General features: G+C 35.6%; 2 protein-coding genes across 4 annotated transcripts in view; both read left to right on the top strand.

Annotated features, from left to right (window-relative positions):
• The window catches only part of LOC132140709 (NACHT, LRR and PYD domains-containing protein 12-like), a 538723-nt gene that overhangs the window by 226502 nt on the left and 297951 nt on the right, over window positions 1-14270 (top strand). The gene's annotated exons all lie outside the window — the stretch shown is intronic.
• LOC132140690 (alpha-1,6-mannosylglycoprotein 6-beta-N-acetylglucosaminyltransferase B-like) overlaps window positions 1-14270 on the top strand; it is a 99931-nt gene that overhangs the window by 40035 nt on the left and 45626 nt on the right. Inside the window, exons 7-8 of the mRNA XM_059549583.1 lie at window positions 272-436; window positions 7703-7872. Of these exons, the coding sequence (XP_059405566.1) occupies window positions 272-436; window positions 7703-7872 (335 nt within the window). The remainder of the gene's footprint in view (window positions 1-271; window positions 437-7702; window positions 7873-14270) is intronic.

Here is a 14270-nt window from a genome sequence, read left to right as displayed (position 1 = left end):
ACTCAATTGAAAATATTTTGGATGAAAACTGGGAGGCTTGTGACTGTCCCATTAACTGCCAAATAAAATACATTGTCAAGGTCCAGAAAAGTATGAAAGACATCAGAATAGTCCATCTACCATTGCGGTTCAACCATAACATTAAGAAGCGAGGAGGATACTTTTGTACGCAAAGAAAACAAAAATAATGACTTTATTCAACAATTAATTTACTCTGTGTCTCTCACCACAATTCTTTGCCTGTTTTCTCTAACTGTATCTCTTTCTATAGGCATATTTCCGCTCAGATCTGTCTCTACTGTTGGAGCGAGTCGGCTCGGGCAAAGAATCTTTAAGCTTCATGAGGAGGCGTATGCGCAGATTGGCTGCGCAGTGGGCTGCAGCTGCACGCAGACTTGACGAGCGACTGCGTGGTCAGTACAGAGAGCAGAAGAGGGTGAGCAGTCACACACTGTCTAAAGAAGGCGAATTAAAGGCCCTATAGAATATAACGAGGTTTCGTTGTAAAACAGTGTCTTCCTTTGCACTATTTGGATGATATTTTTTTATTTTCAATGTGTCATTTGAGTTATTAACAGAGGAAGTCTGTCCTGTCATGTACTGATTTGGATGCGACTGGGACTTCAAACCAGAAGTTTAGCTGCACATATGATATTTGACGAAGGTCAAAATAAATAAGAAGCGCAATTATATAGTGCAATCACAGATGTTGGTATAAGGGTGAGATTGGATTTCTCAGAGGAACCAACAGAGTATGGGATTTACTCCACAATTTCTATAGAGGTTCTAGAAGAAAAACACAGCCGCAGATGATTTGGATTGTATTGAAATCAAAAATAGGTCTGCAAAACAATAAATTAATAATAAATAAATCTTTGAATAGGAACATTCCAACATTCCATATATTATATATATATATATATATATATATATAAGATTAGTAGTTGTAAATAATGTATTAACAGTAATGTTTGTACCGTTCACTTTTTCACAAAACCGTTGTGAGCCAAGAGCCAAGCCTGGATGAAAAAGTGTGGATTAAATTAAATCAGTCTCACGGCGAGATACAGAGCAGATGCACACTCTCTGTTCTGTCACTTAGAGAAGTGGTTTTCTGTGAATAGATTGACTGTGACCATGAAAAAGCTGTTTACTGTAGGTGAAGTCTGCTGTCTATGAGTTTGACTGGTAAGTGTAGGATAATTGCTGGTGCTTGTGAATATGTTTGTGGTGGCTGGTTGCACATATTTCCCATGTGGTAGTTTTTAATTATGGACTGTTTCTATGTTGATTCATCTTTGTTCATGCTTTCACAAAATTCCGTTTGGTTGGTGCACTTTTGATGTCCCTATTGAGTCATTTAACATTCTGTAAAAGACAGTTTTGGTTGAATCTGCCTACAGCTATTAATGGACATAGATTACCAGATGACTGTGTTTTCCATCTGTAGGATGTGAATCTTACGGAATCTAATTATTTTGGCTTAGAATCAATTCAAATTAATGATCTTGGATCCTTAAAGGTGCTCTAAGTGATTTCACACATTTTTTAGGGCAAAACATTTTTTTGTCACATCCAGCAAACATCTCCTCACTATCCGCTAGCTGCTTGTCCCCTGAACACTCTGTAAAAAAAGGGGTCTCTCTAGACACCACAGGCTCCACAAACAACAAGAAAAACAAACTGGGCTCACCCGCACCACAAAACATAACAAACTGTTCCAGCCAATAACCGACAAGAAAGATTTAGGGGTGGGGTTTGGGGGGTTAGTGCACGGATGAGGAGGAGGGAGGCTCTAGCTAGCCTCCGTTTTGTTTGACAACAATTTGAACATCAACAAGATGTTATGACTCCCGGCATCGCTTAGAGCACCGTTAATGACTCCACAAATTATTATATTGTATTCCATAAACTACAGAATTAAGTTCTAAAATAAAATATTTAGTATCAGAACTGTATTTTGTATTATATATATATATTAATAAAAGTAGCATCTATTACAACAAAACAATTTTAAAGGTCCCGTTCTCCACGATCCCATGTTTCAAACTTTAGTTAATGTTTAATGTTGTTGTTAGAGTATAAATAATATTTATAAAATTCTAAAGCTCAAAGTTCAATGCAAAGCGAGATATTTTATTTAAGAAGTCGCCTACAACGAATGACCAGTTTGGACTTTTTTTTAGTGATGTTACTAGAACAGTTTTTTGACTAACCTCCGCCCCCAGGAAGAGGAAGAGTTGCATTTGTGTTTGTCGCCATGTCGCCATCTCGGAGTCCAATCATCTTTGTTTGGGCTTCACAGGGACGCTGCACTTTGAAGATTAATGGTTACAATTTATGTTTAACTCGGTTCCCGAAATTTATAATCCACATGTAAAACTATGTGCAGCACATTTTGCCGAGGACACCTTCCTCAATCTCAATCAGTTTAATGCCAGATTCGCAAAAAGATTATTCTTGAAAGTTGGAGCAGTTCCCTCTTTGTCTTGAGAAGGCGTTGTTTATGGATCACAACTTATTTTTTATTTATTATTTAATTTGGTGCGTTTAACAGTTTCTGTAACTTATTACACAAAGGGCAACGCTGTTTAGCTTTGTTAACTAGATCAGGGGTTTTCAAACTGTGGGTCGCGACCCACTCGTGGGTCACGGAATGGAACAAGGTGGGTCGCACAAAGTCACTTGGCTGCAGCTAATTTTGCGTTTCAATGACACACAGACACTAACACAGTTCAGTCTAGGGCTGCACGAATGTGACGAGTGGGGCGGGGCCTAGTGCCATGGGAACAGAGCTAGGCCGGTGGAGTGATTGGGAAATGAGCAACACTCACCGGTCTCAAGAACCACGGAGGAGATCGGAAAGATACAAAAGAGGAGCGATGACAGTGAAGGACGAGAGAGGACCAGGCCTGGGTTTTATTTTGTGTTTGTTTTTTATTTGTGCACGGCAGTCATCCGAGAGGGGCTGTCGCGCTGTTTTGTGTTTATTTGGTTATTAAAACTTTGTTTGATTGTCCGCCGGTTCCCACCTCTTTCCACGAAGGAGTCATCGAGGCGGTGGGCTGGAGTGAGTTCGCCCCCCCCCCCCCCCCCCGGCAACTCACTCCAGCCCACCACATCGAGCACCCTCGGCGGCAGACTCCTTCGCCCTGCTCGATGGCACTGCGGATTCACCCCAGCGGCGAAGGATCTTCGGCAGCGCGCCCCTCCTTCCTCCCTGGCTTCGGCACCAGTGTAAAACATTAAAATCTTCACAATCACAGGAAGAAGGAGGCGGGAACTGGGAACCCACTCATCACAACGATATAGCCCACCAACATTAATAATGAACTGCAATATCCTTAGTGTGATTTTCAAATTGCAATTAAGTCCGTGTGCGTTGCGTGTTTTGAAGGTCTCAGAGCAATGTCATTAAAAGGTTCAATCGGTCTTTTTTTACCTATTTCACAATTATTTTAATCTCCAAACTGTTTTAGATAGTTCTGCTTTGCTTCTTATGCTTTTCTAAAAAAGTGTTGGATTGTGCTCCGTTCTCGCCGACACACACGGAAGGATCATGAATGCAACAAAACACAGCAGCGCAGATCACACTTCACTGGAGTGAGCCTGCTTCACGTTTTTATGGACACTACATATTTTAACGCCAGTAAACAAAAATTAAAACTTGTAAATTTGTAGTGAAATTTTCAGTTGTACTCTAAAATAAAATGGTTATTTTTCTTAAATACTTAATTTCTGTCATAAAAATTTTAAGTAAGATTAGGTTTAAAGTAATTTCACTCGTTGTTTTTTTTTTTTTTTTAATATTTTGGTGGGTCGTGAAATATATTACACTTGTCTAGGTGGGTCGTGGAATGGAAAAGTTTGGGAACCACTGAACTAGATGATAGAGCTGTGCAAAAAATCGAATGCGATTTTCATGCGCCTCTCATCAGTAAAAACTGTGATTATAAATACATCTCCAGCTCGTGCGTTCTTTTACTGTCTATGGTTCAGATCAGGATTGCCAGGTTTTCAAAACAAATCCTGCCCACTTGCTTCTCAAAACTAGCCCAATCACGTTTCCAGGAGGGTAACGTGCGCTAAACTAGTGCCGAATCACAACACAGGAACCGCTGGCACAATCAGAACTCGTTACGTATTTCTGAAGGAGGGACTTCATAGAACAAGGAAGTCATCAGCCTGTTTTTATGACTGAATGATTAGTGAAAACAGCGTTATACAGATAGGTGAATTGTGTGAAAAATACTGTTTTTTTTCACACACGAAAAATTAACACATGTTATATTGCACTCTGTAAACACAATCAAAGCTTAAAAAAATAAATAAATAAATAAACACGAAAAACAGTACCTTTAATGCACAGTGTGATGTATCTTGTTGTACCAAATTATGGTAACAATTTACTATAAGGTTTAATTTTTCGACATTATTTAATGCATTAACTAACATAAACTAAAATGTGCAATATGTTAGTTAATTAAAAACATTTTTTATAAGTTGTCAAATGTAAATAGTAAATGTTTTAAAAATTTGAAAAACCTGGATTAATTTAATCTATCTTGTTCATGTTCATGTAACTAATGTTGTTAACTAATTTTAACAAATGAAAACTTATTGTACATAAATGATTATTAACAAATTATAATGTGATTTATATGATTAATAATAATAATAATAAGAAGAAGAAGAATACAAATAATAAAGAGTAATATAATAATATATTAATACTTAATAGTTAATAATTATATATTAATAACATAGTATACTTATAATTAATTTAACTTCTTTAAAGCACAGAATAGTAATGCCCCTGGCACTCAAAATAAAATTATACAACAATCAATTAATGGCAAAAATGTATATATGTTATTTATTAATGAAAACATTATATTTTAGACAGAGAGAGAAAAGTGGCTGAAGCAGCTCACCAAAAACAGTATTGATCATGCACTTGGCTTCTATTCCCATTTATCATTTTATCAGCAATTCATTTTCATTGAGAGTGATTTTATTGGAAAACCACAGATAGAGAAATTGAGTCCATGTCTGGACTCCAATATTCTATGAAATGCCATCATTCAGTTTAAAGAGAAAAAAAATCTGTTCACTGTATCTAAATATACTCGTCATTTGTCTGTAATTTAGTTATAAATCTGTAATAAATATTGATTTAAATACATATGTTAAAGCAATGGCAGGAAAACAACAGACATATGACTATTATGATGGTTGTGATGCTGAAATAGTGTCAGTCCGTGTCTTGTTTCAGAGAAAGTTTCATTTGTAGTATATCAACATACTAAGAAATGCATGTTACACACATATATTTCAGAGGAGTCAGTGTGTCATCATCTCATGGGAAGCCATGCAACTATTTCAACTCTTTCATTATCACCTAGGATAAGACAAAGAGCTTCATGAATCTCTCTGAAATACCTTGAAATATTTGAGAGTTGCATTACTCATTTTGGCTACGTTCAGTGGCATTCACTCAATAAACCCTCTAGATGGAAAAGTAGTCCAACTGTAAGTTCAGTAAATGAAATTCTTTCCCCATTAAAACTATAAATACATCCTAATTGTTTTAGACACACACACACAAAACAAAAAGCATATGGTAGGTGAAAAGATTCCTTTCTTATGGACACTCAGTTCAGCTTTTTCATATTTTAACAATAAAGACTATATGATTAAATACTAACTATTCACAGGAAAACAATGCCCTGATATATTCAGGCCTTTGAATCTTTTCGCCTCTGATATTACATAATTATACAATTCAATATCACATGGGTGGTTTACATAAGCTAATATTGAGGGATGAATAGGTAGAAATAAGAATAAATAAAGATAAAGATATCTAAAAGCAAAATGTGGCCACAGTCTGCTGTCGATTAGTGTTAATTATTAATTAGCCAATTAAACATTAAGATGGGTGACTATATAATTTTCATTTCTTCACATTCAGTGACACGTCTTGTGTGGCCAAACAATAACGTGGCTTCTACTGAAAAAATACTGTACTTTTCATGTGTTTCTGCCTCCTGAAAATTCTGTTAGTTTGTAGCAGCCCTTTTAGCCATTTTAACTTGCTATATGAATAAATGTTAATGGTTGGACTGGAAATGTTAGTAGTGCGCTTGATCATTGAGAAGCCCTTCAGTCAGAACTCAATTTAGCACCCATCTTCACAGCCAACTTTGCCGTTCACCACCATTCAGTTAGACTCATCAATGAATGATAGAACCCTCCTGCTGCCAACATATAAGCATACAAAGTATACTGTTGCTGCATGAATAGGCATGCAGCGTATAACTCTCTAAACAGATCAAGACAGGTGGAGCTTAGAAAGACATCCATCCACAAATACGGTTATACCTTTACAAAGCTCTTTTCATAAAATATAAGACACTATACATTATTCTTATATATATAAAAAAAGAAAACAGAAATGATTCCATTGAGTATTATTATAATGGCAACAAAATTTAATACATGTTTTTAAAATGAAATCACTGACTTACATATTGATATTAAACTAAAAAGTGTGTTGATAACTTTATTTTTTATTGTTTATTTATTGTAATTGTTTTATACAGAATATTAGCAGATTTGGTATAATTTATTTATATATATAAACAAAAAACTTTAAATAAATTATCCACTATATATATATATATATATATATATATATATATATATATATACAAACGCACACACACACAACAAACTATATTGAGTGCATGTTGCATTATATTTTTGCATCACTAGCTGGCTACTGTTGCTACATACATTCAGTGTATCGGAGCAGTTATATTGAGATTGGTGTTTGTCCTAAAAAAAAAAACCCTATCTGCATGGTCTCGCATTCTGCTTACCTACATCTCTGTACATGCTCATACTTCATTTGGAACTATTTTTTTATTTCTTTTGCTGTAATATTCATACAAACTTCTGTAAGAACACGGCTTTAATGTAATCTTTCATTCTTTTTGTAGGGTCATATCTATTTTTTATATCTAAAAGAGATCGCAATACTAAAGCAAATTTGTACTGCTGTCAGGAATAGACATTTAACAGTATATGTTTTTATTCTTTCATATATGTAGGTTGAGTACAGCTATTTATTTGAAATGTAGAAAAATGTTGTTTTTAGTCAAAAGAGCTAGTCATATCAACCTTGTGTGATAACTGTAAATCCAAATAATAATAAAACAAAATGACCATGCCTTTATACTTAAAATCCCTGGTTTTTATTTTGTTTTATTGTATTTATTTATTGTATTTATTTATTCATTCATTTATTTGCCATTATACTTAATGACATGATTTATATATATATATATATATATATATATATATATATATATATATATATATATATATATATATATATATATATATATAAATGTAATCCTTTACACGCTAGCTTTTGTCTTTTCTAGTTGGTACTGTATGTACTCATATTAGGGTTATGGATAGTGAAAATTACTACTTGACTTGTTAAAAATAGTATATTTTAATTGATTTATCCAACTGGAATCAAATCACTGATTTTGACAAATTTAGTAGTTTATTATTCTGTGCTTACAGGTGTTACCTATAATGTGCACAGTAAACATACTATTCTGCAGAATTCGTATTATGAGTAATAAAGTAATACGTTATTCTAAACCTCTTTTCCCCCTCCTTTCAGATCCTGGTGCATGTGGGCTTTCTGACAGAGGAATCCGGTGATGTGTTCAGTCCAAAAGTGTTAAAGGGTGGCCCACTTGGAGAGATGGTCCAATGGGCAGACATCCTGACCACCCTTCATGTGCTGGGACATAACCTCAAAATATCACTCTCAGTCAAAGAACTGCAGGGGTGAGTTTCTTGATAATGCTCTTACCTTATTAATAATCAGAAGCTAAACATTTGCTTTGGTACTATTTATGATCTGATGACCTGTGCAGATGTTTGCTTCAGTTGCATTGTTTTGAAAGTGACATTGACATGTGATCAAATACACAATGTGTTACATATTGGTAAAGGTGCTATATGTAGAGATCAGAAACCCTTGTTTTTACCAACAACGGTGACCATTAAGTGAACTGCAGCCAACAACTTAACAACTCTAACACTAACCTAACCCTACTATACTTTGCAAGTTTTTTTTTTTTTTTTGATTTATTTGGATTTTTGCCTAAAGCACCGAGTAACCTAGAAACAACAAGTAGCACTTTAAATTCCTAAATACAGTACTTAGAGTGTATTTCAGCACTGCGGACAGCTCCCATATGCATACAACAGTCTGGTTGTGATTGCTCTAGTTATAGCCAAAATATCCCTGAAAGATTTTAAAGCACTTAATTTGTACTTGTCTTTGATGCTGCAGTTTTTATTAGAGTTGAACAGAAGGATATTATGAAATTCCCTAGGGGTGACACCTGCTTGAATGTGAGCATCTAATCAGTCTGACTTTGTCAAACTGTTGACGAGAAGGCGGTAAGTGTAATAAAGTAAACCGTTAAATCATGTATATGAGCTTGGAACCAACTAAAAGTTGTGGTGAAAGCTTTGATAAATTGCAGGAAGAAAAATGGCAACGTCGAACATTGAACTTTAGTATCTCTGGATGCTCCTAGTGAATTTAAATTAGTTGAAAAACTGGAGCACCATGACAACAGGTTTCTGTCTTGCTTCAGGCTGGACAAAAACCAGTTTGACCTTCTCCTGAGATATGTGGTACATTCTTTTTCTTTTTATGCAACAGAAGTGTGAACATTTACATGGAAAGCATACCAAAAAAAAAAAAAAACGTTCTATAGTATTGAATAAAATAAAATTCTTGCATTAGTTAAGTAAAGGATAATATACAGCCAGCCTTCATCACAAGTGCAAATTCATGTTTATATTTTAAGCATACCAGGGTGACTTTGAGCATGATTGCCCAGCCATGACTTCCTTTTCCACAAAATAATACATATGAGGATATGTATAATATACCTGTAAAGTCAGGTCCAAAGCCAAACTATTTTAGCCAAAACATTTTCAAGTAATTACAGTTATATAAATGTGAAATTAAAGTTCACACTCTGAGCTTGAAAAAAAATTGGAGGAAAGGTTAATGAATTCCAGCTCTTTACAATGTCCCTTTTTCAAGGGACCATAGGTAATTGGGATTCAAAAATAAAACAAATACATCAGAGAGATAGCAGGAACTTTAAGAGTGGCCAATCAACAGTTTGGTACATTCTAAGAAAAAAAGGAAAGAAAAAAGAACACACTGATGAGCTGAGCAGTATAAAAAGCCTGGACATCGATGGAGGACAACAGTGGTGGATGATCAGAGAATCCTCTCCATATTAAAGAAAAACCCTTTCACAACATTCAGCCGAGAGAAGAACACTCTACAGGGGGTAGACCTGCCACTGTCTTCTTTGAACTGCTGAAACTAAGATCAACCTGTACTAGATTGATGGGAAGAATAAAGGCTTCCAGTGACACTGGGTTACTGGTGTTTAATGACGTTAACCATTAGAATTCTGAAGTCTATAGGAATATACTCTCTTCCCAGATTCATTCAAATACAGCAAACGTGATTGTGCAGCTCTTCATAATACAAGTGGACAATGACCCAAATCATACAGCAAAAGCAATCCATAAGTACAGTATAGAGATAAAAAAATGTAATATTCTGCAATGGCCAAGTCAGTCTCCTGAGCTCAACACAACTCAGCTTGCATTTCACTTACTGAAGACAAAACTAAAGAGGAGGAAAGGAGGAAAGGAGGAAACCCAGTCTCTGGTGATGTCCATGAGTTCCAGGCTTAACTCAGTCTTTGCCTTCAATGTATTCTCAACAAAATATACAAAATTAACATTTTATGTATGGTTAGATTTTTTTGTCCAATTACATTTGAGTCCCTGAAAACATGGGGGTCTGTGTATAAAAATGGTTGTAATTCCTAAGCATTTTATGTTTGACAATTTGTTCAACCCCTTGAATTAATGCTTAAAGTCTGCACTTCAATCACACCTTGATTGTTGTATTTCAAATCCATTGTAGTGGTGTATAAAGGCAAAAGCACAACATCTCAGCCAGAGTCGGAATACTTCTGGACCTGACTGTATACATCTGTGTACATCAAACGGGTCAAAGTTGAAATTGTTTAAATGGCATTGTGGCACGGGAGGCGTGGTTCAGCAAGGTCTGCGACGGGAGAGAGAGCGAAGAGACGAGCGGTGGTAAGTGGGTCAAGTGGGAAACGACTAACACCTGCTTCTGATTGCAGTGATTGGCGTGGGGAGGCAGTATTTAAGACAACTAAAAGAAGGCAAGAGGGAGAGAAAGAACTGAGGACTCGCGGGACCGTGAAGCCAGCGTGGAGAAAGAGTCGTGAAGTTAATGAAGTATATGTGCGTGTGGCGCGAGATCGCTTTTGTTTTTGATTTGTTAATAAATTTCCCATGAGCCTCAGTACGCCAACTCCGGTCTCCTTCCTTCAAACATACCTGAACTTGGTTTAATCGTTACAGCCATGTTACAATGCTTGGCTGAGAACATGGCGCTGAAGGTAATGTTGTAATTCATGGCTTGCTCAACAGTTCATTGTATCTAGCAATGCTGACGCGAGTTGTGAAAAGGCCTTTACACAAGTATCTGTCAATTTCTTTTCAGCAGACAGTTCCGTTAACCCTCCTCCGATTATTGCTTCAATACACTAAAAGATAACGCCATTCTCACTTCACCTTCAAAAGTTCAGCTTTCGGTTTTTGCCCATCTTGTTAAATGGCAGGCCTGAAGGAAACATGTGAAAATTGCCTTTACAGTTTTTGTGTTCAACTTGAAGACATTCTTCTTCAATCTTTTTTGTCAGAAGATGTGAGGCTGCTGGACTTAATGCTCTTGCTGATCCATATCTCTGACAGACTTCAATATGTTGCTTTGAAGTTGGATGAAATGCAATTTCAATAGTCTTTTCATGAGAAAGAAAAATGAATTCCTTTATTATGATCTGAAGTGTCATAAATTGGCCTGTGAAATAGTGGAACGTCAATATGAGAGCCAAAACACTAATGTACTTTATAAATTCTTTGCATTGTCTAGCAGAATAACTCTAGGAAACTGGCTGAGTTTCTCTGTTCCGATTCGCTCAAGAAAATTATTTATACAAATAAATGGCTCCTCATCTCTTGCATTTGCCAACAAACAAACCCCTAAGCTTAGCAAGGATCTGAGCCATATCTATAGGGACCAAAATATCACAGGCTTGAAAATTGAGCTTATAATGGCAGCTGCAGTGATGCATTGACTGGTGACAATGAGTTAAAGTGACTGACAGTTTTATTTAGAAGGTTACTTATTCTGATATATTGCACATTGCAGCTTCTCTCATTCGTAGTACTATGAGTGAACAATCACAGTATATACAGTCTTTGCCGATAAAGTCCTTTTAAGACAAGTCATGTCACTCTTTGAAATGCTTCTTGGGCATGCAAGTGCAGCTCCTATCTATTTGAATGAATCAAATTCTCCAAAACTGTCCACTAAGCTTACGATTAAATTACATATTTGAAATCACCAAAGAAATCTTTTACACACATTTACCACATTTTAGAGTGGCCATTTATTGTGGACAGCCTAAGGAAAACCTGTTTAATAATCATGCTGTCTAATCAGCATCTTGATATGCCACACCTGTCTTGGCAAAGGAGAAGTGCTCACTAACACAGATTTAGACAGATTTGTGAACAATATTTGAGAGAAATAGGCCTTAGAAAAAGTCTTAGATCTTTGAGTTCTCAAATGTTTGCTCGATTAATGAGGAAAGGTCACCCATTCAATTGATAAATTAACGGCTTGTTAAAGATGTTAAGGGAACTGAACTACTATAGTATTAATTAAAATCAAACTGACATCAACTTCTTGTTATACTTATGCTTCTATATGCGTGTTAACACAATTCAGCAGTAAATGAAGACTGACGCCAGGATGTGGTTTTTCCCAAAAAAAAAAAAAGATATTTTACTTTTTACTTCGATTTCAGTTTAATAATTAAAAACAAATAAGTGAAGTCACATAAATCACTGTTTACACAACTCACTTATATTACACTGCTCATTTATATCACATTTCTCATTTACATTACACTGCTTACAGAAATTACTCACTTATATTACACTGCTCCATACTATCCATATGTATCTTTGCTCTTTCGTGTTTTTTCAGCTTCTCCGAGAGATGATGCTTTTCGGTGACACCTGTAGTTGTCCATGCAATGTCCGTCACGATGTCCATTATCGCGAGAGCGTCAGCTACTTCGCAGCCTATCAGCCTTTTTCTCCGCTCATACCACGTCCTCAAAAATCCTCTTTCCGCCCTTTGTAGATACTTGTTTGAGGTTTAAATATCGTCTTGGTTGTCCTAATTCTTTAATTGCCAATTTATCCTTATTGCTACACTAAATGAATGGTATTTCTTTCAATGACACGATAGAATTAATCTGCATGTGAGTAACGTTCACAGTGATGTCGATCAAGTTCAGGCATAGCTGTACCCGTTTCTCTGGTTTTTTATTATTTTTTTTTTTTTTACGTTTTATTAAGATATTAAAGTAGTTTTTCATATTTTTCTTGTTGTTAAAATTCAAAATAGTTTTTAAATATTATTAGATGTCACTGTTCCCACCAGTCATTGCACAAGTTAAGGTTACGCACGATTACGAAAGCACGTTAGGGCTAGTCATCCCGGAACTCATTGAGATTGCATTGCAGGGACTGCAATTAAAAAAAAAAAAAACAGAAAAAAAAAAAAAATTCTCGATTCGCGATTCTCAGTTGACAAAAAGGGACTTTTTTTTAGCTCACCATTATAGTGATTAGCATTCCCTTTGGTTGGGCACTTGAAACTTCTTGAAAATTAACTTGAAAATAATTTTCTCTCTATTAATGGAGAATTGCATCATGAAATCAGTGTTATATGATTTCAAAGAAAAGTAATAAATACGTTGCTTTTACAAAATGACCTATTTTTTAATTAAAGCATTTTTATGTGTGTGTTTAATAATGACCTTTTTGAGATTTTATTTTTCATAAATACCTTGATATGCTTTTTATATAATCCTTAAATAGTGAGTGGTAATATGCTGAAGTCACACACAAACTTTAACATTCATCACGTGAATCACAACAATGGTAACAATTAAATTAAATTTATTTTCATTAATTGTAACAATAGCCATTTTATTTGCTCTTTTTGTTGTGCTACTGCTGACACAAGACAGCAAATAAAATTGGCAAATAAAAACAACAACTTTAAAACAAAGCAACTGCATAATTTATTCTGCGCAATGCATTCTGGGAGTCAGTGAGTAGCTATACTAAGTCATGAGTAAACCTAAATGAAAGGATCAAGTACCCCCTACAGTTCTTTTTTAGTTACTAGAACTCTTGTGTAAGTTAACTATACTAAATAAGCATTTGTCAGTACAACATACTATTCCTATTTCACTTTACTTAGTTTTTTCAAGGCAATCAGTTTGCATGCTTATTTTAAGTAATCCCAACTTATTAGATTTTACAGTGTAGAGAGTTGTAGTAACAACCCAGAACACCCTAGCAACCACCCTACCACCTCTATATTAGTTTACAGCAGAATAGTCTAGAATTTATCCTGATTGTAGCACAGTTCTTTTGAATTTCTGAACTGATCAGACACACACTCAGCCTTGCTGATGAGTCTCACTAATGCAGCACACTCTGATTGGCTCTCCCTCTTCACTGCATACTTCATGTGTTTCCTCTGTAGGGAATAGGCAGATGTCTGTTCTCCAGCTGTTGGAGAGGTTTATGATACCCTCTCTTCCACAGCAGCTGCTGTCCCTCTATTCTCATCCTTATTCCCGCTGGCTGTGTGCTGTCAGAGTCAAAGCAGAGCTCAGATTCACAGTAAATACATGAAACACTGATGTTACCTGTCAAAAGCCTATAGCACATGCTACACGACAGAAGCTTGTCAACCTTTCATGTTTTAAAATGTCATGAAACTCCTCGATTCAGCACAGGTCAGTTCTCACCAAAGATATGATAATGTAAAAATGCATGCCTGAAGCTGTGGATATTATGTTATAACATCTGTTATTGTCTTATTACATTTCAACATAGGTTAAAATTTTAACATTTGCAAATGCATGCTGAAAATCACAGTTGTACACGGAAAATGCACAGGTATATATTTTTGTAAGCTCACAGTATATTACAGACATAGATCAATTTGTATT

This window comes from Carassius carassius, chromosome 1 (assembly GCF_963082965.1).
Source record: "Carassius carassius chromosome 1, fCarCar2.1, whole genome shotgun sequence".
Classification (NCBI taxonomy): Eukaryota; Metazoa; Chordata; class Actinopteri; order Cypriniformes; family Cyprinidae; genus Carassius; species Carassius carassius.
Note: the sequence above shows the minus strand (reverse complement) of the source record. Positions and strands in the feature narration are given on the sequence as shown.